Below are 26576 nucleotides of genomic sequence, written 5' to 3'. Positions count from 1 at the left end.
GCCTGTTAAGTCTCACAGATGGAATTATTTTCCAGTGGGAATGTGCAGATTTGGAAAACACAAGAATGCCAACAATTTCACCGTCTTCTAAACCAGGTTTTTCATTTTCCAAACTGGAAAGACGTGGTGCAAGTTTCACATCAGTTGACCAACTTCTTGGTCAAATACATAATATAGAAAACCAGCAAGTTTAAACCGGTGCTTTTTCAGCTGTTTTAGAGACCATTTAGAGAATGGTGTAACATCACAGCGGATTATTTCTGGTTGACGGGAGAACGTAGTGGGCACCGTCTGGGAAAACTTTACCTTGGTCAGGAGGAGTGATTGTTATCATCTGTGCTGTAAATTCTTCATCGAAGTATCTTGTATCTGTTTCAGATGTAACTTGTGGCTTAAACGGAGGTACAAGCTACGAAAAGCAAGAAAAAAAAGAATTACTGTCCATTTACAGGTTCTCGCAGCGCTGTTTGAAACAGGTAGAATTTCAAACAGAGTTACAAGCTACAGTGCCTTTTCCTAAATTCCTAAAATAAGTTTCAAAATGCTAGCTCATAAAGAACACGTACAGTAAACCCTATTTATTTAGGTGCGCACTTCCTATTTATAGGGTGTTTAAGGCATTTTGTCTCTAGGATTTAGATGCACAAAGGAAAACCTAGAATCCTAACATTTCTTCAAGTAATAAATAATGTGCTTAAAAATTTTAAACATAAAGAGTATATACTGGTTCCCCATCTAGTTATATGGAAATTGTCGATTGTATCTAGTCAGATTTACGCTTCGGAGGATGAAAAGGAATCGGGAAGATGCTCAGCGATAGCAAACCCATCGGCTGGACTCGTGCGTCACCACCAGGGTTGTAATGTTCACAAAGAATTTTCAGCTCTGGAGCGACTGTGGGTCGGACCAACCTGGGAGAATTTAGGAGGAGGCAGCAGCGACATCAAGCTTTTATATTCCCGGTCCCCAAAAGCAGTTTGATATCAACTCTGAACTTAGAAAATCTGGAGTGCTTACAGGAGAAAAAAAAAAAAATAAAAAAAAGAGGAGTGAACATCCTCCTGTTGTTACAGCCCGAGTGACACTATTTGGGGTTTATTCTTGCCACTCGCTCGGGCAGAGAGGCTGGAAATCATCCGTGTGTACCTAAGGCTGGCTCCGGCAGGAGGAACTCCAGATGGAGCGGAGCTGGTGGAGCGGGGCTGGGAAGCGGCTGGAGGAGCTGGCCGCCTACAGATGCCCAGAGCTGGAACATGTACAAATTTGGAGGGCAACAGGCTTGAGACCTCGCTCACCTCCCCGCTGCTCCATGAGGTTAGAAACAGACTGTAAACACCGTTCTCAGCCCTCCCACCGAGGACATGTAATAGCTCCCAGCGCCGGGCTCCAGTTCGCCCACCGCTGGGGTTAAGCGTGGCCATCTTTTAATAGCACGGAGCCGCACCGGGCAACAATTTCTGAGCGTGATTGAGGAAGTGTTCGGCTTCCAACCTGAACTGCTGGGAAAGGTTTATCAGGGCAAACGGTAAATTGCTCCAGCTGGAATTAAGGAGTGACCCCGAGACTCGTGCTTCTGCTCTTACAGAGATAAGAACGAGACAGACAGAAGTCACTGCACGGAAAACAACAGCAAATCTCGATTGTACAAAACGCCTCTTCCCCAGCCTCAGCTCTTCCTCCATCTTCCATCTGAGGAATCATTTGCTGGGCAAGTGGGCAACTAAGAAAAGCACTAGCTTCGAGCTCCCTATCCTTGGGATCGTCTTTCTGATCTGTTTGGAGAATACCTAACAAAACACTGTCCTGTCCTAAAAACAACAATCCAATGAAGCTCCTTCATTTTCAATGTAAGGACTTCTAAGAAGTGAAATCTACACATAAGGTGGTATTTCTAAATACAAAGAAACATTCTACAGTTCCAAACCAATCTTTACAAATTAAGGGACATAATTCTGTTTGTTATAAGAGAGACCAATTACAGTACATATTCATCATCAGTTTTTTGAATTATTAATGAGCCTCAGTGCCCAAGGATGGCTTAAAGGAACCTGGCAAATGTTCCTGTGAAAAAAAATAAGGTCCTTAGAAGTGGGCTTTATGTCCTGAATTTAAAAAGGCAAAGGAAACAGGATGTCCCAAAGCCAGGAATCACTCTGAACCTTACAGTCCTCCTGAAGCTACTGAAGAGGGAATGCTTTGCATTATAATGTGAGTAACGCTATTCTCAACCAAGTCAAACCAGGTGTTATGTATAAAAGCCCTGCTGAGGATGAGCGTTCCTTCTTCACATTTTAACTCTATTCTCTTTCTCCTTCTGCTTATTCCTTAAAGCCAACTTTGGGTTGTTTTTGACCAGCTGCGTGTGCCTGCCTGTGCGAGGTTCTGTCTGTCCTTTTAAGCTAATGGTGGTTCTGGCATTTGCGACGCCCCCAGTTGCTCCCTGTGCCCAGCGCCGAGTGATTTAGGACTTGGGCACAGCCGCAGACACCCCAACTCCGCACACCGGGAGGACCGGGAGCAGCAAACCTAAACCAGAACACTTGGGTGATGGGCTGGCACGGCCTGGATCACTTTCCCTTTTATTTTAGTATCTGTTAAAAGCAATTTGAGACAGATTACGATGCACCCATAAGATACTTTTTTTCCCTCCCTGGCTGTCAAATTCAGAACATTAAGCTGGAAACAGAGGGGAAGCGGCAGAAAGCTCTAGGGCCGGGTTTACCCAGCAAATATGTTTGCTGAGAAGCTGTCACTGCAACAGCTCTGCAGTTCGCCTGGCAGAGAGGGACCACCTGTAGCCTCCCACCGCTCCAGAGCGGCACGATACCCGCAGGTTCTGCTGGTTTAAGAGACAAAAAAAACTAGAAAAATTGCCCCTGTCTCGCTCGCGGGTGGGCAAAATACTGCAAATTAAATCGCACCTTTCTTTGCACCAGAGACAAATAACAACGCTCTTCCAGGAGAGGCTAATGAATGTTTTAAATTCCTGGGACAGCCCCAGTTATTTCAAAGTTCCTTATAATTCAAAGCAAAGCTCTGTTTCCAAAAAGCTTAATTACAAAGTAAGTGTTCTCAATTACCCCAAGCCTATATTCATAAACATATTCACCGTTATCTGGAGATAGTGGGTAACCGAGCTTAGCACATAAACACCTCCAGGCAGCTGACAAAATTCAGCTTTTATCCCTGAGACTGCATTAATGCTGCGAGATCCCATTGGGATCACCCAGAACAGGGGCAGCAACTACTCTCGGGCTTTTTGAAATCTCCTCATTTCTACAGCACATGGCTAACGGGAGGGACAGGAGCAGAACCAGCCTCCAGCCTCCTTGGATACGCCAAGGTCAGAAATAGTCTCAATTAGGACACTGTTTTCTCCAAAATGTGTAACATTTGGAATTTCCTGGTAGTTTCCCCAACAATCTGAGTAAGGACTACTACAGGACAATTTATGTAGGCTTTTCTCAGTCCTATGGATAAATAAATTGTCTCAAGCTTGTCTGGTTTCTCCTCCATTCAGGGAACCAAGACTACCATCAAGTGACAAATAACTTCACTGAAGACATTTGAGCCTCGTTACCAACTTTTTACCTTAAACTGCAAAAAAAAAAAAAAAATAGCAAAACCCCAAGTCTTCAGCTTGTCAGCTGGGTGATAATGGGGATAACCTCCTGTTCAGAGCCATAATTCCGGCATCCTTTTTACATTATACCGAATAAACTCCATGCAACTCCCTCCTGCCCTCGTGACCGCACACAGCTTTCTCTCAGGGGATGCTCTGAAAGGATAGAGGTCTAAACTCTACCTACACTTTCAAGGCACAAAAAACTTATTTTTTTATTTTTTTTCAGTGCCCTTTAACCACACAATTCGGTGAGGAAGTGAAAGAAGAGAGGGAAACAGAGCACTCTCTGTAATTGTATACAAGCACTGGACAATTCTCCCACTCCGGTGTGGAAACCAGCAGTATTATGCTCTTATTTTTTTTTAAAACCACAAACATTGCTAACAGATCACTCTATTAGCTTTACTGAAAGAACGCAAAGAACTCAGTTTCTGCTAAGTTTCTTACCTGCTCCCGCCAACTGGAGCGAGAACTAAGCTGTATTTAGAGAGCAAACGAGATCTGGTATCGTGAGGGGCTGGAGGGGGAAGGAGGGAAATCAGGAAAGGCTGGGATTGAGCAAGAGCGTGTGGCACCAGAAGATGGGAGCCTGGAATCACCAGACCCATATTTTAGTTTGCTGCATTTCACCTGATCAAATTGATCAGATCAATCCAATCAAATGGGAGAGCACAACAGCAGATCGCCCTGAGAGCACGAAGCAGGGCATCCCGGAGGAGCAGGATAAGTTATCTGTGACCGAAGGGACCATGAGGCACAGACAACCGATAAAACACGCTCAGAAGTAAAGGGCTGGGCTCTGTGACTTCAGTGGCTCCCCTTGGAAAGCTTACAAACTCAGTGGGTCTCAAGGAAAACCGATGAGAAACACCACCATCACCTCTTTGTCACCAAAGAACCCCAGAAATACTGAGCTTGGATTGATGCAAGAGCCTACACTTCTCTGCCTTTGCCTGTTCAGTCTAATTTCATCATTCAAGACAGGAAAAATGTAAAGGGAATGAAGAGCGCATCTTCCACTATGGCTTCTAAGAAGTTTTGCTTCAGATGCTCAGGAATCACCAATAACTCTGATATGTCAAGAATGGCAACAAGAATTCACAGGAAAAGCCGTTTTAAAAGCTTATATATATACATAGTGTCTAAATTTGGAAGCGATTTTGGTGACATCCTATTTATTCAGTCACAGAAACAGGTATCTGGAGAGATATTCTTCTCATTGCGAAAAGAAAAGCTTTGATTCAGAAGTAATTCAATTACAGTATTTTAAGAAACATGAAGTGATTTAACCTCATTAAAAACAATTGCAAACCCCTTCCGTGGAGGGCTTCTGTGTACCTTACAGAAGGCAATAAAATGTGAAACATTCAGTACATCCATGGTTAGAATTCACCTTGGGAGAACAGTTGTATAAATACCTTTTTCTCGTATACGTCTTGCCAAACAATGCCAGCAAAGAATTTGTGCTGCATAATCTCCTTGGCATCATCAGGACCACCACCTAACCTGTGTGAGGCAAAATAAATCATTAAATGTTTGAGTACAGTTATTTTTCTCATACAATTTTTAGTAAATGGTAGTGAAGGAATTCTGAGTTTCTATAATACATTTAAGAGTGGTTCTAGCATTTGCTTTGTATTTGGTTTTGTGCTAGGGCTGCAGGATAGTCTATTTTAGGTTTCACCACAGTTCCACTAAAAGATTTGAAAACAGGCTAAAAAATTAGAATAAAGGTCTCTCTTAAACAAACAAAGGAAAAAATAATCACAATTCAAAAGATGTGCCCTTCAGGAAAGATGCTGTCCCAGGGACAACAGCAGGTCCTAAAAGTAAAAGGTCCCTCTCTGAATTAACAAGTGACTACCTCTTCCAATTTTCTAGAGCAGAGCGATGCCAGCAGTAAAACTGAACTTGATTTTGCAGTGTAAGAGGCAAGGATTTTTAAGACAAACTGATTTATGCAACCTGATTTAAATTTCCATTAAAGAAAACAGTTGACGACTGCAGTGATCGTATCGTGCTGTATGCAAATCTTTCCTCCTCCTCGGCTGCACCCAAAGCACAAAGGGTGTTATACTGACTGAAGGTCTATCAAGATAAAGCACTTTTATTCCAAAATAAAACTGTCCACACAGCTTATAGATGCCATCAGTTCAGTTGCAGGCTTGAGCTAACAGATGCTTACATTTTGCTGCGGAGGTTAAAATGTTCTCTAAAAGACTGAACCACATCTGCAAGCGAAGGCACGCACTGAGAAAACAAAACACACACTGAGCGATCAGCAGGAGAACTTACTTTCAGGTTACAAGGTTAAGACGATGCTCAGGATTTTAAGGACAAGAGGTGCCACCATGTTCATCCAGGCTGACCTCCGGTACCTGCCCGTCCTCCCATTCTTGGTGCCACCAGGAGGTATTATCCCTGTTTTAAGAGGTTGGAACAACAGCTCTACATGACCGAGGCTGGAGCTACAGAAGAATGGGCCAAGGACTGTTCTTTGAACCTGAAGTCGAGCTCCCCAGCCAGGCCTCATCCTCACTGCAGAGCAGTTGGCCCCAAATCTCCTCTGGGCCACGTGGTCACCCTGTGACCCAAATACATGACTATTTGGGGGTGGAGGGAAGGGTCTCGGTTCAGAATCTCGGAGATAACGTGCAGGCTGTGCTACAGCCCATCGAAGAGGTGGTGTTTTGACAACTTGAGAGTGTACTGCATGCTCTGGGACATAGTTTGAAGGCACAACGCTATTGGGACAGCATTGGACGATTGTTTAGTGAGGAGGAGTCAAATATGGTGATGCTTTGTCCATCCTGCTGACTGGGAGTGGATCCTGGTGGGTGCAACTCTCTCAGCCGTGCCTGAGCACCATCTTCAGAGAGCAGAAAGTGGCAGAGGCCACAGCCGTACCAGACGCACCAAGCAGTAGAGATGCCGGGCAGTTGAGAGTCCATCCTTGCTTCCCTGCCCTCTTTCATTTAGCAGCACAGCAACCTAAGAGGTTTGCTCCTTCACGTTCCTTCAGGAAATGCACGGTGGGACACGGAAGGGACCCCAAGTCCTCAAGTCACAAAGTGTTGGGTAATGCTCTCCTGCCCCAGGTAAGCTCCAAGACCAAACCTAAGTTCAATCTAGAGCCCCACAGGCCAAACCAAGCCAGACGATGGCTCTCCCATCTGCCTGGCAGCACGTTATACAGCTGCAGAGCAGCCTGGAACAGAGACAAACTCCAGGGCAGCCTGGGCACAGAGACAGACTCTGTGGGTAATCATCTCTGGGCTGGTTCCCCACAGGTCTAGAGCCTTTGCCAAGTCTCTACCAGGCCCCTTGTTGCTTCCCCAGCGCAGATGATGATGATGGCTGGTGAAGAAGATGGTGGAGTTGATCCACTTTATCCAAAGATGTCAAGAGACTGCAATTCTGCCCAGAAGTTCAGGAGCGACTACAAGCTAAGAAGAACCCAAACCATGTTTTGCAGGAGCAGGCAGGAAGGCTGGCTGGCTGCAGCCACGTATGAGTGCTTTGGAGAATACGCTATCGAATACGAACCTTTGTTCCACCAAGGACAAATACACACTCAGGGAAATGCCAAGAAAACCCCCAGATGTTTTACTTACCTTTTAAAAATCTATACTATTAAACAAATCCATTAAAAAACGAATGGAGAAACGATAGAAACCTCATATTTTGGATACTGACTTATTCCAAAATAAGCTTTTGTTTTTCAGAATTATTATGAAAGGACCCTCTCAAGAAGAACAAAATTAAATCAGCACCTAATGCAAAAATCATGGCTCAGCACCACTGAGAACTGACAGAGCAGCAGGTTTGTCTTTTGAAAGAACATGCAACAACTGAAGAAAAATAGAGAAGGAATAAAAGCCTTGAAAAGATTACTGTACAATAAAGTTAAATTTTGTGCATTTAAGACTTCAGACAGAACCAAAAATAGTATAAATAGGACCTAAAAAGAAAAAGCTACTGAGATTTGCAGTACACAAGGAAATGTAACAGAAAGTGTAGAGGCCAAAAAGCAATTAAAACAAAACAAAACAAAAAAAACCTTCACAACCTAAACTTCTGTCTAAATTGGCCTCCTCAAAAGGTACCTGCCAAAATTCTGGTTATTCGCTTAACTTACATCTAGATTTGAGAGCCTTGGTTTCTCTATTTCAGCTAAATCTCAAGGAGAAAATTATTAATAAAGTGCAATATCACTATTAAACTGAAACCATTTTCAATTTTTATGGAACTGCGTATTGCTTCCAAGCTCCTTTAATCATTTAAGGACAAATTCCTGCACTCCACAAAACAAGGGCAATCAGATACCTCTATCAGAGATAAATCATGTGCTAATATTTTTTTTAAATTTATATACTGTAATTTTACATATATATCTAAATATAGTGTATAAACACACAGTTAACAGTGAAAGTGTTATCACAGGCCAGAAGATTGCAATTAGTGGATTACAGGAAAAATAGTGTTTCCCTACTTGTCCATGTAAATGTAAAGAGTGCTCAGCACCCAGGTCCATTCCCAGCTCTCTAAGAAGAAACCCACAAACTTCTACTTTTATAATTAAGAAGTTTCTTTGGTAAGGACAGCCAGGCCCCAACACAGGAGAGCGGGCAGCAACCGCCTTTGCTCTGCCTGGTCAAATAACCCCATCCATGAGCTTGTGCTTCACCGTATCGGGAGCCACAGAACAGATTCCGACCGTGGACGAATCCTCAGCTGAAGACTGTCATACTTTTAGGTGACAGATTTCTGTCGGTGACAGATTTGTACGTGCACCGTTCTCATATCTGAGAAGGCGGCCACAGTTTTAGGCACCACTTCCGCTGCCATTCTGTCTTCCCATGTTTACTCTGACTCCCCCAGCCCCAAACACAGTTTGGACAACAGCGCAAATATACCCCTCAGGCTGAAGAAAATCAGCTCAGCCAAAGCTATGGGTGTGCATCAGCTCAGAGCACACAGCCATGTATTTCTCCTTCTCTGATACAGTCAGGATGGAGACCAGTAACTTCTTTCACTATGGCCCTTACCTTCAGAGGCCTCTAACAGCCACAGGAGGATTTAGGAACTGCATCTACATCACTTTCCTCTGACCTGCGCTATCAGCAAGGAGAAGCTCTGGCTGGCTTTGGGAACAGCATGACTTGATGACTCCAGATTTGGAAGGAAAAGGCCACATTCTTGCCTTGTACAAACGGTCTTTGGGGGCTTTCCTGCTCAGAGGTTCAAACTTTTGGAAACCCTAACGCAACTCCGAGCTTAGCTTTAATTCTCCACTTCTTCATTAACGACATGTGTGCAACACAAACGTAGTGGATCCAGTAACGTTGGAAAAGCTCCCACTCCACAACATTAGTAACCACAGAGGAGTCACGTTTGAGGATGCTGAGGCATGGGAAGTCTCTAAACTACTGGTTTCTAGAAAGCTGGAGCAAAAAAAATCTCTTTAAATTTGCCTTTCGTGTTTTCCTCAGCTTCAGTTTAGATGTCTTATGGTTCAACTATCTGAGTTTGTCCAAGCCCGTTCTGAACAGCCCATGACTCCTTTCCCAAGGAAAAAAAACAAGGAGCTTGGTTTTCATGAAGGTAAAGTCTTGATTGACCCTGATATTCCTGAGCATCTGCAGCCGAAGTCACACTCTGGATGTGGAAAGTACCACCATCACCAGAAAGAACCAAATGCCAGATCTCTGTGTGGCTGCAAAGATGGAATCGCCAGGTGCCCAGGTGCTACAAAGCCAGAACTGCAACTCTGTGAAGTCATTAAATCTTTTAACAGGAGTTTGTGAAACACTGCCACTTCTTACTCTCATTCTTCACGAATGGCAAAGCACAGAAGACAGAAGCAGATGAAGCAGCTTGTGACAAACGCCATCTGAAAAAGGCTGAATAGCCCTGACCAGACAGGGAGCACGAAGGCATGTCATGGAAACACATGACGAAAACTCAGATGGAACCACCCTGAAGTTCTCTCAAGTTTCACACCTGCCAAGATTCAGAGCCTGCGAGACACCCTGCTGATTACAAACCCACCCATCTAAACTCAGCCCCTTTACATGGAGCACTCTGATCCGTGCCCACGTTCACAGGCTGCAGTCTCCACAGCCAGAGAAAGAATAATAAAAGTTAAAAATTTTGGTGGTTTATGTGTGACAAAAATGCTCTGATTACCTCCTTCCATTTGATACGTATCACAAAGCAGTGAAGGAGAATTTCAGCTCGCAATAAAAGGAAATATTTACAGAATAGATTTTTTCCTTCTTTGGAAAATTAGGGCTCACATTACAAGATTAATAAACTTATATCAATCCCAAAAGAAACTCCAAAATTCCTTTTCTCTTACAAAATGGAGTTTGTATGACCAAATTTAGAAAACAGCCATGATTAAAAGCAGAATGCAATTTATTGTTCTGCACATTTTCCCCATATGCCTGTGAGCTTGAGACTGAACTGGTATTACTGAACACAGAGTGCTAAGATGTTTCTTTACACCCAGCTCAGTACAACAGGTCATTTTTAAAATGTCACAGAATCATAGAATGGTTTGGATTGGAAAGGACCTTAAAGATCACCCCGTTACAACCCCCCTGCCATTGGCAGAGACACCTCCCACTAGAGCAGGTTGCTCAAAGCCCCATCCAGCCTGGCCTTGAACACCTCCAGGGATGGGGCAGCCACAGCTTCCCTGGGCAACCTGTTCCAGTGTCTCCCCACCCTCACAGGAAAGAATTTATTCCTAATATCTGATCTAAATCTCCCCTCCTCCCGTTCAATTCACTGATACGGGTCACAATTCCCTAGCTCCTTAATATTTAACTTAAAATATCTTCATCGCTGAGCTCCCTCATATCAACCTTCATTGCTGTTGGGTTTCTTTGAGAATTTCATGGGAAGGGACAACACCTCCCAGTTTCATTTTTCTCATGGTTTTGGCTGTCTCCTCCGTCCCACTCTGAATTTCATCAGCAGTTACTAAATGTTGTCAATTCTGATGTTTTCTGCCACAGACAACATTACGATGACATTAACCTGTCTGGCCGCCGCTAGACTTTGTGGAAGAGGGGATTCCTGTTGAATTACACAGTGGTTCCCCAAAGCATCGTCAAAGGGCTAATGTCAACCAGATCAGTGCAGATTATTTAACTTCTCACTGAATGTATTTTCATAGCTATCTGACTGTTTTTCTTCAATATGGCTCCATGAACTCACTATAACTCAACTAGCAAGTATGGCAGGCACCCACCCCAGCACACAAACCACATAAAAGAACATTAAGAACATAAACCACCCATTTAAGAACACATTTAAGAACATAAAACTACAAGGCTAGGACTCAGGAATTCTACCCCCAGTGCTTCCAGCTCAGTTCTCCGTACTGCCCGAAACACCATGAAGCGCAGGGAATTTGCAGAATCCCAACTTCAGTCAAAAAGTTGGGTGAACAGTGATTGGTGAGAAACCAGTATTTAAGAATGGTCCATGATCCAAAAAAGCTTGGGAAGCACCAGTGTAATTAGCAAGCTGCGGGCATGTGTGCAGGCTTGTCTAGTCTATAGTTATTTCTATCAGCAGCATGAAAATCATCTGTCCAACAGATCAGAGCATCGCTGGTTCCAAGCCTGCAGAAGATACGTGTGAAGAAGTGGCTATTTGTATAAAATGAGCATATTGTGGAGTAATTATTGGCATTGGGAAAACCTTGTAATTAGAAACAAGTGGGCGTTCTTTGTTTGTAAACAAATTGCATTTTGGTTCATCAGAGATGCTCCTTTAAGAACAAATTACAGCAGATGCTGCTTGTGTTTCCTGTGATTGAAAGTCCCCACCTGAATACGCTACAGAAGGGTCAGGATTGTGTCTCACCCCGCACTTTCCCAGACAGGAATCCTGTTGGCAGGGGCTGTGACCACGCAGAGCACAGCGCATGGGGAGGCTGCTCATCAGTGACACCACCTTCTCCTGGAGGTCCCCTGGCAGGCTCCGGGCCGAGGAGGGGTGTGCAGCTGCTGCCACCCAGGACAAGGCTGGCCCCGTGTCCCTGACTACAACTGTCCCCTGTTCCCCACGTCACCACCAAGCTGAATCCTCCGGTAGTACAAATTGGGGATTTGAGTTACAAGACACCTCTCAGTGGGATTTTCCATCAAAAATAGCAAGGGAAATAGGCTGCAGCAATGACAAAAATCCTCACTACAAGTATCCAAGTACTGGAAAAAAAATCATTTTCCTGCTCTGGGCAGGCACACACACAGACTAAACAAACATCAGAAAGCAAAGCGGAATACTCTGCTTGCACCTCACATGAAAGATTTCCTATTTGGGACCCATTTACGGTAGAAGGTTCAGGACAGGAGATCAGGGGCAGAGTCACAATATTATTTGTTTTTAAAACGTCTGAGTTGACAAGATGGCAGGTTTTTAAACTGATGTTTATCTTTGTGAGAAGGTCAACATCCTTTTTGGATCTTGTTCTATTTTCTTTTTGTTAGCCATTAAGGGCTTGGGGGTTTTTGTTTTGTTTTGTTTTTTCTGTTTTTAAATCAAGGGTTACTTTTTAAATAATACAGCACAGAAAAAAAATACAAAAAAAAAACCCAAAACAAAAGGAGGAAATAGGAAAAGTAGATTAAGCACGGTACAAACTCCACCACCAACATGGTACAAACACCACCACCTACTGTCCAAAGCAGGATGCTAAATCACTGGCACAGATTTAAATGAAAATATAGAAAACGGACAGCACACTGGACTGGGACAGAAGGTGGAAGCTTTCAGTGTAGAACAGCTTATAACCCACAGCAGCCATCAGATTCGTTATAGCCAAAAGCAGGGTTAACTTGCTTTGTCCCTGGCTATAGTTCTGCATTAACAGCAACAATATTCTGAATGAATATTCTGAAGTTCTGCCTTCTGATTACCAAAGCTGCTTCATATTGCTATTTGCAGTGTCAGCTCATGTCGAAGGTTAAAACAAAAATGAATAGGTCCACTCGCTGCATCCTGGTGGATGATTATTTTGAATGGATTAGAAATACAACTACAATTTTGTCTGAAATACTTTCCTCAACTTCAAATAAAGAAAGATCACTGGCATGCATGTGTGCAGAAGCCCTTCACGCAGCACCATTTTCAATTGCTTTTCCATGATGGCGATAGGAGCATTTCATACAGCAGCACAGAAACAGTCACTTTTAAGTGACCTGTCTTGAGGATAGTTCCCTTTCATAGACCACAATTATTAACTTCTTTGTGAAGCCTTTAACAGATTTTTTTTCCCCTTTTTTTTTTTGGTATTTCTAAGGGCACAAGTGCTTAAAAGTGCAACTATTAAGCAACAGTCTCACCTTTGCTTAGGATCTTTCTTCAGCAAGCCTGACAAGAGAGATTTTGCTTCAGGTGACAAAGTGCGTGGAAATCTGATCTCCTCCATAAGGATGAGTTCAAAGAGCTTTTCGTGGTCCTGATTGTAGAAAGGGAGCCGACCACACATCATTTCATACATCACGACTCCTAAACCCCACCAGTCCACTGCACGACCATAGTCATTATCTTCCAGAACCTGCAGAAATATAAGGAAAAGACTTTAGAAGATATTCCCAAACCAGGCATGAACACAGAATTCAAAAGGCAAGGTCGTCTTTTCACATGTGACAGCCAAATCTACCAGCAGAGTATTCAAAGAAAATCCATTTGAAAAGAACTGACATCCACATTTATAGAATCATGGAATTTCCCAGGTTGGAAGGGACCTTTCAGATCATCTAGTCCAACCATCAACCTAACACGGACAAAAATCATCACTCAATCATCTCTCTGAGCACTATGTCAACCCATCTTTTAAATACCTCCAGGGATGGTGATTCACTTCCCTGGGCAGCCTGTTCCAATGCTTAATAACCCTTTCAGTGATGAAAATTTTCCTAATATTCAATCTAAACCCTGATGCAGCTTGAGGCCAATTCCTCTTGTCCTATCGCCTGATACTCAGCAGAAGCGACCGACCCCAACCTCGCTACAGCCTCCTTCCAGGGAGTTGTAGAGAGTGATAAGGTCTCCCCTCAGCCTCCTTTTCTCCAGGCTGAACAACCCCAGCTCACTGAGCCGCTCCTCACAAGACTTGTTCTTCAGACCCCTCACCACCTTTTTACTGTGCTAAGGTGAGCAGGAGGGGGAAAAGGAGGCAGCGGGTACATGATGGCAGCTTCCTCCGCTTCCTCCCACCCTCCCTCACATTACAACCATGATAAGCACAACCTTTGAAAGCCCAAAGGCTGACAACTGTTCTCACATTACAGAGCCAGCTGTTAAATTCTCACTTATTCGTCACAAACTGCTCCAAATGGGATCTCTTTTTTTTAAAAAAAAAAAACAAACCAAAACTCAAACCACCAAGGAGCCAGTCCAGGGAGAAAAGACTGTCGACCTGTTACCTCACAAGCGACAAGCCAGACATCCCCATCATCTTCACAAACCCGCACCCCTCCAAAGGGTGGCTCTGCACATCCTGAAAGAGCACCCACAAATACTAAATGACTAATCTACACTAAAGAGCCAGAACGCCACTCCTAACGTTTGACCGGCTGTAAGGCCGTAAAATGGCAGCCAAATTGTCTGGAGATGTTTTTCCTCCTCTCCCCTACTCCCTCCAACGGTACTGGCCCAGTAGCTCTAACACTCCTGCCTCTGCTTAGAGGGCTGCAGACCCAGGAGTTGTCAGTGGAGTGGGCTTCTGCCAGGTCTCACAGTGGAAGGAGTCCAGCACAGCTCATTTTTCCTTTCCCCTGGGTGTTTCCATCTCATGAAGCCCCCACTGGACACCAGCAGTGACCTCCATCTCTCCTGCTTGCTCCAGAGGAGCCCTGTCACAGTGAATTTCTGATCTCCTCCACTGAAGGTCGCCGAAGGGAGCGGGGAGCATTTTGTGGCTTGTGGAGTGGACGTTACGAGGACTTCTCTAGACTTAGTGTCTCCTGCACAGTTGTCTGTAGCTGACACCAACAGTCTCATGTTCCAGACCCTGTCCTCGGGTTTTAGTTGTCATCTTTACTCTTTTCACGGGTCTGCACTGAACCGCTTACTCTTGCTCAGCGCACAAACCATGACCCCACCGCCACTGGGTTTTCTTGTTTCGTGGTGTCTGTGGGAGCTTTACATACTTCATGCTGAAAATCAAAAGGGTGAAAGAGCCAAAGAAAGTTGACACAAGTTTAACAAAAGCAGGATCTGAACCTCTTAGAAACCTTAATAAAGGCTTTGCCCGCAAAAAAGAAGCATTGAGACACGCCACATAACAACCGTTCGCACTCTGCCTCTCTTTATTCCCTAATTATTCCCCTTAATTATCTGAAGGAGGGAAAGGGCCTGCAGTAAAAATCAAAAGGCTGCCAGGTATTGGATTACCCCACGTTGGTCTATTTAGGGCCTCCGCTGCCGTATGATTCACACCAAGCGACAGCTGGCCCCGCAGCTGCCCCGTACGTGTACAGGGCCCACACAGCTGCTGGCCGGGCAGGATTCCGGGGGCCGGGCAGGATTCCGGGGGCCGGCCCCATGTCCTTTCCGAGCCACCGTGACCCTCCGGCTCGCCGGAGAGATTGGGTGACAACGCAGTCACCGCTCTCCCGGTCACCCCCTTCAACAGGCGCTTCCTGTTCGCACTCCCCTGCGCTTGCGGTACCCAAAATAAAACAGTCACGGGGCCTCCGAGTTGTATTTTTTTAACTGCTGCAAGAGATGCAATAGGAGAGGACTGAAAGAAAAACAAAACCAGAGAGGACTTTTGTTGCATATGTAATAAGTGCTACAGGTGCTTTCAAAAGGCAGCAATTAATTCAAATGTTACTTTAGTAAGCGTATTCATACTCTGTATTATGATCTAGATTACTAACTACAACTCTTTCCTTGGCCTCCATTAATTCTAAAGAGAATACAAAATGCTTATTTCTTCCAAGTGCTTTACCACAACAACCATCCGCTCATATTAGTGATTGCACAAAGCAGAGCAACAGTGTTAGTATCAAAAATACACCGTAACATAAAAGGTATTGCACCCATCCATGATTTATTGCAGGATGGCTGGGGAGCAGGAAAGTAAGAAGGTCATTTCACTGAAATTAAAGGATCATCATTTCCTAACGAGCAGCTCTAGACTGGGAATGTGAAAGAGAAGGCACAACAGCTGTAAACATCGCAGCCATCGACGCATCTGACACATCAAAGTTGACACGGTTCGGTCACCGTCAGCCACGCACGAGATTCCAGCATGAACCTAAAAACAACGATGCAACAACTGTACAAACACCCGGCTGCGCCGGATTCCGGTTACCACGGCAGAGGAGAGGAACGAGACCCCTGCTTTTAAGGATGCATGACCTTAAATGAACAGAATATCACTCGAGCACAATTTCCAGATTTTTTGAGTGCTATCGAGCAGATGACAAAAGCCTCCAGAATTTAACACTCCAACTCACAGATGGGATTTGCGAGTAAAAGGAGAGAGCTGGGTTAATCAAAAGGATTTTGTCCTTCAGGTTTTTGGATGAGCCAACTCATCATAAATATTAAAAAGAAAAATAAGAGCAAATAACATAACAGAAAGAACAACATCACGCCTGTGCAGGAAATCCCCACATTCCAAAAACAAAACCAAAACAATAAATATTTTTAGTCTCTTCATAAAATCCTTGATGAGAAACTTCAGCAATTGATTTTAAGAGGGAAGCTAAAATAAAAGCCATCTTTACAAATAATAAACACTCTGTCATGCTGCTAATTACTCCCTGCATCAGTACATCTCAAATGGTGGTGCATGGACCCCAATTTAGATTCACTGAAGGCTTCTGGTGATCCATGGAGAGCTGGCAGTTACCATGAGACTGGCTCCACCTCCTTGCTGAAAGCTACGCCAACAGGTGCCCGCGTTCTTCATTATTATGAAGAGACTGGAGGCACTTGTAAGCAGCTGGGAGGTAAAAAAAACCAAAAACAAACAAAACCTATAAGCACGCTGCCACCACTACGCAAGCGGAAAGCACAAAAGCACTGATCAGCAAAGTCATCAGCTCTCAGTAGAAATATTCCTCCTCCACTTTGGTTTCCATACTTTGTACTTCTGCATAGTAGCACAGAATGGTTCAGGTTGGAAGGGACCTTAAAGATCATCAAGTTCCAACCCCCCTGCCATGGGCAGGGACACCTCCCACCAGAGCAGGTTGCTCAAAGCCCCGTCCAGCCTGGCCTTGAACACCTCCAGGGATGGGGCAGCCACAGCTTCTCTGGGCAACCTGTTCCAGTGTCTCACCACCCTCACAGGAAAGAATTTCTTCCTAATATCTAGTCTAAATCTTCCCTCTTTCAGTTTAAAACCGTTACTCCTCGTCCTATCGCTCCACTCCCTGATCGAGTCCCTCCCCATCTCTCCTGTAGCCCCCTTTAGGAACTGGAAGGGGCTCTAAGGTCTCCCCGGAGCCTTCTCTTCTCCAGGCTGAACAATCCCAACTCTCTCAGCCTGTCTTCATAGCAGAGGGGCTCCAGCCCAGCACACTTTAACTCAAGATAAGATTTGCAATGCCTGAGTCTCCCACCTCAGAGAAAGGCTACATCCTGGGCTGTGCCAACAACATACGATCTGCCGTCAGCCCAAGACTTGCTTCTGCCTGTGCTTCAAGTGGGATGGAAGCCTTAACGCCAGGGTGGCGAAGCACCCACCACAAGGCAACCAAGCCCCTCTGCGAGGCAACCCCGCGTTAGCTCAGGCTCGGTGCGCTACTAATACGGCGAGTTGGCTTCCAGGCAGCTCGGAGCGTGGGCAGCGCAGCGTCTGTCTGCAAAACACCATGTGTACATACAGCCTCCATCACACCATTTCGCTTTTGATCTGCCGTTAACTAACGCACGGCTGTAACACCACCTGTGTTGCACAACTCTCAGCAGGAGCATTTCCAGGATGAAAGTTGCAAGCGCACATTTGCATTTTAAACTTTAAAAAAAAAAAAAAATCAGTACAAAAAAAATCCCCAAATCATACAGTTTGGGGACTGAGATTCCCTGCCTGAATTTATTTCCTCTGAAACCAGAAAGTTCAAGTTAACATTGAGAAACGTCTTGTGCACTTACAGTCACAAAACAGTCAGCACTTTTAATGCATACCATGCTAAATACTGCAGAAAAAGCTCAGTTTGTCCTGTTTCTGAAAACACGTGGCCTTACGCTGTCTTCAAAGAGTGTAAGAATTGGACATTACTTTTTCTTAAGCAAAGCCCAGTTGATAGCTTTCAAAATAGGCCAACACACAGCAAACAACTCGCAAAACAGCCATCGATCCATCAAGTAATATTTTCAGTAACGTAGAAGTGTTTTGTTTTTTCTTTTTAAATTAGATTTCTGTCATAAGAAGCAAGCACTGTTCCACTAAAATGTACATATTCCCTAAAGTGAAAGGAAGACACAACCCTGCCTGAAAATTATCACACATCATTATGCTAAAGATACGTCCCAGAAAACGATGAATAAAAGATTCTCGGTGTGTGTTGTTATACAACAGTAGTTACTGTATGAACACTTTACGGTACAGGAATTATTCCACATCGCTACTGCTATCTCAGATGGCATTTAAGAATATAATTTAGTACAATAGCCAACATAGACATACCTCTGGTGCAAGATACTCTGGAGTGCCACAGAAAGTCTTCATTGTTGCTCCATCCTTTATGCCTTCTTTACATAGTCCAAAGTCTGTTATTTTTATGTGTCCATCTTTATCGAGCATAAGATTTTCCAACTGGGAAGAAAATCCAAACGACAGACGTTATTACGTATAACACATGCTGCTCCTGAGCAAGTCAATGAAAAACAGGAATTTCTGGAGATCAGTTTTCAACATTATTCTCACAGGGGTCAGGACCACAGTCGCTGCCAAAGTATGCGTGATGTAAATATACATTGATATCACTTTTCTTAGTTCTTTAGGGAACGTCAGGTAACTAATTTGCAGTCTTTGGGTAACTGATCAGATATACAGAAAGAAGGCAGAATGTAGGCACTGTATTTATCCTTCTACAACATTATCACCGACAGAACACCAGTTCTTTTAAAAATATATTAAGTGTTTCCCCTCACAGAACTTCATCCCTGCTTTTACTCCAAGCGATTTCATGAAGTATTCCGTACCAGTAAAAGATAGCAAATGAAAGAAAAATCAAATGCAAGGCCAAGGAATCTCTTCCAAAGAGACCCTTTACATGAGAACCACTCTAAACAATTACTAAGCACCTGGTAGACATCCTACCCTGTGCCACTGATTTTTGACAAGGCCATTCAGATTTGAGGACAGAGTTTCTACCATGTATGAAATAAAGTGCACTTGCAAAGCAATCATGGTGATATGGGAGACAAAATCCCAGCAGGAATCCCAAAAATTACTTTGACGTAGCCTGAAAACATTACATAGAATGCTTCATTTTCGACTGCTCCTAAATGGAATACTGGTATCGTCTTACCCTCTCCTGACAACATTTCTCAGGGAAACAAAAATGCTATCATTGCATTTTCCTCAAGAATTTTCCAAATTTGTTTGCCCTGAGATTTCTTGTTTGGCTGTTGGGTTTTTTTCCCCCTTCTCTGCTCACCATTGAAGCCTATCCAATTTTCTAACTGCAAGCAGGTACTATGATGATAGTGCTGTGCAGCACATCGCAAGGAGGCACAACATCTCCACAGTATAAATTTGCATCTATCTGATAAGACCTGGGATGAAGAGCCCAGGATTACATTTCACCATGCAGAAGAGCCAGCAAGGTTTCTCTTGGAACACAAGCAGGCCAAGTGAAAATGCAACCCAAGTAGCTCAATACACCTTCATATTCTCTGAAATGCATTATACAAGCTTTCAGACTATAAAAGCATTTAAACATCCCATAAAGTCAAGTCCAACAGCTGTAATAACTGTTATGTTAAAGTTCAGTTAGGAAAGGCTCTTTTACACTTCAGGCTTAAAAAAGCCAGAAAGCCTATGAATTTATTTTTCTACATACCTTCAAATCTCTATAAACCACATTCTTCTCTGAATGCAGGTAATCCAGCGCTGAAACAATCTCAGCTCCATAAAAGCGAGCCCGGTCTTCAGAAAAGACACGTTCTCTTGACAGATGGAAAAACAACTGCAGGAACAATAATTTGTTACCTTTAGATTGCACGTGTTTCTGAGTTATGTCTCGCACTTAACAGGCCATCCTGCCTGGAATGTGATATTACCTAAGAGAAAACCCTTTCCCATCCCCACCCAGCTGTGTCACCAAATGTGTTAAAAACCATCATGAATTAAATGACTAGACAGCTACATCTCACATATTCACAGATGCACACTGATCACCAGTTTGTGTGTTTCACATTCTTGTACGTACAGAAAATTATCATTTTATTGAACTACAATTACATATTAAAACCACAGTTGATATTCCAACTTTTCCTTCTTAGCTGTCTAACAGTAATTCGCTGCTTCCAGTTCTCCCTCCAAAGTAACATGTGCTCACAATATTCATTAAAAAGTGTTAAAAGCTAAGGGCAGCTAGAAAGCAACTCTGCTTTCTTGAATTACTAAACCTCAGATTACAATATGTTGCTGTCATGTAAAGTAAGAACCTACACCCAAACCCTCTATTCTCTAAAAACGGAGCTAAGAAAATTAAGGTTCTTAATTCTTAATATTAGTTAAACCTGCAAACAGCTCTGTTTAACTGGGACAACTTGGATTAATTAGAATTGCAAACATGGACCTTAGCTAAATAATGTCAAGCCGAATTAGCAGTAGTACAGGAAAATCCTAAAGTATTAAACATTATTACACTTCCCTTACCTCTCCTCCATTAGCGTACTCCATAACAAAACACAAGCGATCGTGCGTCTGAAAGGAATACTTTAAAGCCTGAAAAGAGATTTAAACCAAAACTTAGAAGACAGATCACACTGACAGTTATAGAAGCATTTTTAATAGATTTTCAGAAAGGCACAGACATGAACTTTTCTATTTTAGTGGACTTTTTGTCCTTGGCTCTTATGTAATACTTACCCTTTCCTGTTGCAGCTGAGGACTGATCCACTGCCAACTTATTTCATTAAATACATTTAAAATAAACCATTAATACATGCCCTTGCAGAAGCTATCAGTAATGCCTATAACACTGTGAAAGAAAGTCCTGGCCCGTTACCAGCGACAGAAAACACACAATTGTGGCTCTGAAGTTTCCTTCCCAGGCCACAAGCTCCCATGTTTTCATTTCGCAGACAAGAGGCCACAACCAAACCCCACAGCAGAAGGTTCTACCACGCTGGCTACAAGCCCTCTTATACAAAACATGTATATATTTACACACACCAGCCCTCTGGTCCCTGCCCTGCTGCCTCCAACTGCTCCCCGCTGACATCCTGCCAGAGGATTGAGCAACACACTCAATATCAATTTGTGAGCAATTCACAAAAACAGCCCGGACGGAGGGTGTGATGGAGCATCACAAGGTGCCTTTGTACAGCCCTGTCACATGTATTACTGCGGCAAGAGTAACATCAACTTGTTTGCCACAGTCTTAAGTTCTTTTGGTCATAACCCAGCCTCGTAGCTGATTTCTCAAGACAGCCCTTGTTTTGGGTATTCGAGTTTATGAGAAGCATTAAAAAGAAAATACCGCATATGATATCACCGTCTTCATTACCAGGGGTGGCATTTTTAAGCCAGTCATATTTTTGCAGAGAGAGGGAGGATCAGGTTTTAGACAAGTCAACAAACATTTGCTGATTATACCAAATACAGCCAATATTTACTTCCAGAGGCCACACTTAAAAGGTCTAAATTCCAGCTAAGCCCTTGTGTACCTGGACAAAGGAAATAATCGGGATCCTACACAGGTCTCTTAAAGGGCTTAAGCGGTTGGAAACAATTCAGAGGCAACTTGTAATAAATACTAGAAACAAAATCTTGAGGTGGAACTTGGGTAACTGAACTCAAACCCAGAGAGACTGCTGGTGCTCGAGATCTAAACTGAGAGCGTGGTTTGATTTTACAGCTAAACCAGTCCAAAAGGAAAGCAGCAGATAAATCATGTTCCTGCTCTTCCCTGTCCCATCCCACCCGCTCCTGCCACTATCCTTTGGCTGGCATTACCAGTGCTCCAATTCCATAGCAAGCTGCTTCTGGGAGCTTAAAAAAACAATAAAGAAAGGCAAAATTAAAGGTTTTTTCCCCCACTGTATCTTCCTAGACTTGTTTGTCACAAGATCAGGGTCACCCTGATCTCTGCTACAAAGAGGAAACCAAGCATTTGGAAGACAAGGAAAGCAGATACTTCTCTCAGAGACATCAAGCCATTAAATGGGTGAGCCATAAAGTCAAACTACACCCTGAAACACTGTCTTCAAGAGGTATCAAGGACCTGCTCTGCAAGAATCAGAAGATTTAAAAAAGCATTTTAATTTGTGCTTCCCAAAAATGGAAGGGTACAAAAATACACAGCCACTCTGGAAACACAGATCTTTGATGTACTATACAAATAACAAAAAACAAGGAAAGTCTCGATTGTCATGAGTTAGACTCAGCAGAGGGAGAAATGCTTACCGTTAGGAATGGATGCCGCGAGTTCTGTAGAACGCGGTTTTCTGTCAGCGTGTGCGCTACTTCATCCTGAAACACAAGCAGAAGGAAATCAGCAAAGCGATTCCCCAGCTCAGGGGTCCATTTCAAACACTAAGGGAGCAATTATTTACAAGTACTCAGAGAATCCTTGGTATGACTTTCCCCGAAGGCTGTATCAAGGGCGAACCACATTCCCAAGTTTCCCATCTACTCACCTTTGCTACAATAACCTCCTTCTTCAGAATTTTCATAGCGTAATACCGTCCGGTTGCTTTTTCTTTAACTAAAATGACCTTTCCAAAAGTGCCTTTTCCCAGTAGTTTAAGGTATTCAAACTCATTCATGGTCTGTTAATGACAGAGGTAAACAAGAACTGAATGACGTGAACTAACAAGTATATCGTACTCAGACTAGAATTTGTCATTCATGTGAGAATACATTGCACACGTTGTGTATGGGGTTTTTTTTAATCCTTTTTCTTAGCAGAATTCAGGAGCAGAAATTATTCTTCCATAAAAATGAATAGTAGTGCATTCCCAAAGATAACCAATCAATCAAACTATTTAGGAAAAACCATAAGCTTTCAATTAACAGAACACACTTTCACGTGGCTCAACACCCAACTGAGCAAATACCACTCAACATATTATTACTAATCCACACACATTTGACCGTTTTGTCAGTGCAGACGTCCACTTAAAGGCACATGTTGCTCTGATTCCAGGGATTAAACCTATATTTTTTTCGTGATGTTCCCTACCTCTCCAGGGGATGAGCTTTCTTGTCCTTCACTGACCAGCACCAATACCCACAGACAATACACATTCCTCACAGATTAGCCATTTGCTCTTATTTGTTTCACCATTAACAAAAATGTTGAGGAAAATCAGAATCTGTTGCAGGCTGCATACTGTCTGATCGCTGACTGTTGCCAAGAAGGCAACAGTAAGATTTATACAGCTAAAGGCTACTGCAGTCTCGGTTGGGGAAAAATATCAATATGCTCCCAACAGCAAACTTCCTCCATATTCTTCCCTAGAACTGGCTGAGGAGACTTTTTGCTAATTGTTCAATACAGTTGATGCCAGGACCCCAGTAATCACAGAATCACAGAATGATATGGGATTGGAAGGGACCTCTGGAGAACATCTCGTCCAACCCACCTGCCAAAGCAGGTCCACCTAGAACAGGTTGCACAGGAACCTGTCCAGGTGGGTTTTAAATGTCTCCAGAGAAGGAGACTCCACCACCTCCCTGGGTGGCCCTCCCTGGGTACTCTGCCACCCTCAAAGTAAAGAAGTTCCTCCTCATGTTTAGATGGAACTTCCTATGTTCAAGTTTGTGCCCGTTACCTCTTGTCCTGTCACTGGGCACCACTGAAAAAGGACTGGCCCCATCCATCCACCCTTTAAGTATTTATAGGCATTGATCAGATCCCCGCTCAGTCTTCTCCAGACTAAAAAGACCTAACTCCCTCAGCCTTTCCTCATCAGAGAGACGTTCTAGTCCCCTCATCATCTTTGTAGTCCTCACTAACATGCCCAGAGAGACACAGTGTCTCAGAAGAACATATGTATTTGACTAATGAGGTGGTTCTTGCATTTCTATGAAGAGCTGCTCAGCAAGAGTGGTATCTGTTCAGTCAAGGACACAGAAGGCTAATGGCATTTGCAATTCGGAGTGACATGTAAGTAGCCACCCACACCAGTCTAAAATCACTGACATGACACAAGGCTGGCACACATACTTAGTGATCACATTGGTGGCTATCTTTTGTCTTTAAAAAACTTCATCGTTTTTCCCCAAACTGAAACAAACTTATGAAAGTAAGCGGGGAGTGCAATGGTGAGACAAACAGGAGACCATGGAGGGGAGAAAGAAGCAAAGGGAGGTTAAAGACAGATACCCAAAAGGGCTCCACAGGGCAAAGATCTCCTCTGGCACATACTTCTTTCAAGGCCATTGCTGAGCTGGCCCTGTGCATGTGCCTGATGCAAAAACCAGAGCTCTAGGAAGACTATGGACAGACACCGCAGCGGCTGTCGGGGAGTTAGCCTAAACCCTTAATCCGGAGCAATTAAATCCACTGAACCCACCCTAAATCCTGCAAATCCACTGGAATATCTTTGCACCAGCCTGCAAAGAGTTTACATGGTCACAGGGTCCAGCAGGAGTTCTGATTTCAGACTCTGTACCACAGGGAAATAGGCAAACCAAAACCAGACCTGACCTTGAAAGCCATCCAGTAAGGACACCTCAACTCAGAACTCCAGTGGACCCAGACAGGCTTTGCCTGGTACCTGCTCAGCTCAGACAATTGTTTCCTCCAAAAGCTGTACCTACAGCCAACTGTATAATTCTTATGGGAACAGATGTGTCTTCATGGCTATTTCTTGTGTATGTTTGAGAAGACCTAAAAAATATTGTTATTCCCACTATGCTTACTTACCACTTTGTGTTTTGGCTTTGTCATAGAAACTTCCATTTCTTCAGCACCTGAATTATCACTGGGAGATCCAGATCTAAAATCCATCATCTCTTCCTCTTGTTTCTTGAGGCTGTCTGCTACTGTTTGGATGGCTTTTGTCCATTCTTCCCTGGCAAAATATAAGCAAAGACATTCGTTATTTGTGACTTCAGATGGGTCACCAAGGAACACAGAGCAACTAATGCTCTCTGATGAATCAATGCAACATACAATCAAGTACGTGCATTTTTGAGCACTGTAAAAACGCATTTTTAAGTGCACTTTTAACATATATCTTCATTAATCATACTACAAACAAGAGACATCTGAAGTCCTCCCAGTCTGGATACAACACAAGGCTTTTCAGACTACAGAATTCCTAACAGGCATTCAGTCAATAGCTCAAGGTACTACCTGGGGATACCGAGTTTTACGTAACAAAACCAGACTTGCCAAAACCAAAAAGCAAAAGGCTCCCGTGCAGCACAAAGCAATTAAACGCAGCTTCTCCATTCCCACGGTGCACTGAAACACATATATCCAACTGCTGGGGGCACTACGCCACCTCTTCGCACACATATCCCGAATTTTAATTACAAGGGATGTTCTAGGAGAAGGTATTAAAACCCAGGACACTTAGGTTATTCCTCTGTTGTAAAGATGACAACAGAAGCACAGCAATTCCTGTGTAAATTTTAGCAGAATGTCAGGAAAAGCAGTGACATTTTATCTTAGACACAGTTCTTGGTCATGATGAAGTTTCCACAGCTGGTTCGGCAATGGGTGCTCTAATACTGACCCCTTCAACTCCCACGGAGACCACTTCCACTCCAGCGTCCTTTGGGAAATTTCACACCTTTGGAAATTGCCGAAGTGAAAGTTCTCAGCCTTCACTTCATTTCACTGCAAACTTATTGAACATAAAGCATACAACTCATAAGGGTTTACAGGGTTTTAGGACAGGCTTTAAGGCATCCAGGGGCTGAAGACATGTTCAGTGGACTATGTGAATTTACCATGTTTAATTATCTTTTTTATCTGTGGGGAAGGGGATGTAGTGATTTAGTTGATATTTTCTGGGCACTGGCTAAACTCTTCTCCCAAGGACATCCCAAGTAAAATACTTTGCTATTACAGCAGGAGCAGAAGTAGCCAATGCTGAACAACTCCGTGCACGCTCTGCAGTGAAGCCATTCCATTCTAATTAGTATCAAATTTTTCACTGGTTCTATGAAATTATTTAAAAAAAAAAAAATTCACATCTGAACATAGGAATTTCAGTTTGTGATGGGTGGAAGAGGCAGATCATTCCCCAGAGGAAGCAAAGTCCATGGGAAAAAGCGCTCAACATAAGGTTGTAACAAAAACTGTAACAATTACACATAAGGTCTTTCCTGCCCTGTGCATTTTTTATCTTGGATTTTGTCTTAATGTGGACTATCCAGCCCTGTCTGGGGCAGCAAGGTAACACTGAACGTTCTCCCAGCACAGACTACTTCTTTCACCATCAAAACCAAATTCCTTTATTTACTAGTCATTTTTCATATCCAGAACGATTACAAAAAGAACTTTTTCTTCCGTATTTTTATCTCTCCATCTCTCTCAAAAAACAAGTATTGGTGTTAAAGGCACAGAGAATGCTACGGGCATATCTACCTTCATGTCTCTTTTAAGATTTGCTTCAGACTTGGGTTTAGATCTCGGCCCTCCCAAAGTGAGTAGCTTTGATTTCTGGGGGACCAGAATTTCACCCTCAGCTTTTACATCTCCAGCGTACACAACAGAGGTGACTAACACTCCGAGCCCTGAAGTGTCACAAAGCTGACTTAATTGGCGAGGAGGGA

At 43.4% G+C, this 26576-nt stretch overlaps 1 protein-coding gene across 2 annotated transcripts in view; it reads right to left on the bottom strand.

Annotated features, from left to right (window-relative positions):
- Window positions 1–26576, bottom strand: part of AKT1 (AKT serine/threonine kinase 1) — a 79840-nt gene that overhangs the window by 3158 nt on the left and 50106 nt on the right. Inside the window, exons 5-13 of one of the 2 annotated variants that reach the window (XM_074150030.1) lie at window positions 24715–24862; window positions 22481–22612; window positions 22248–22313; window positions 20496–20564; window positions 19675–19800; window positions 18294–18422; window positions 12988–13202; window positions 5044–5131; window positions 307–409 (exon numbers count right to left, since the gene is read on the bottom strand). In XM_074150030.1, the coding sequence (XP_074006131.1) occupies window positions 307–409; window positions 5044–5131; window positions 12988–13202; window positions 18294–18422; window positions 19675–19800; window positions 20496–20564; window positions 22248–22313; window positions 22481–22612; window positions 24715–24862 (1076 nt within the window). The remainder of the gene's footprint in view (window positions 1–306; window positions 410–5043; window positions 5132–12987; window positions 13203–18293; window positions 18423–19674; window positions 19801–20495; window positions 20565–22247; window positions 22314–22480; window positions 22613–24714; window positions 24863–26576) is intronic. The other variant, XM_074150032.1, reaches the window with a different exon arrangement.

This window comes from Numenius arquata, chromosome 6, assembly GCF_964106895.1.
Source record: "Numenius arquata chromosome 6, bNumArq3.hap1.1, whole genome shotgun sequence".
In the NCBI taxonomy this organism is placed as follows: Eukaryota; Metazoa; Chordata; class Aves; order Charadriiformes; family Scolopacidae; genus Numenius; species Numenius arquata.
The sequence above is the reverse complement of the archived record's forward strand: the minus strand, read 5'-3'. Positions and strand labels throughout refer to the sequence as shown.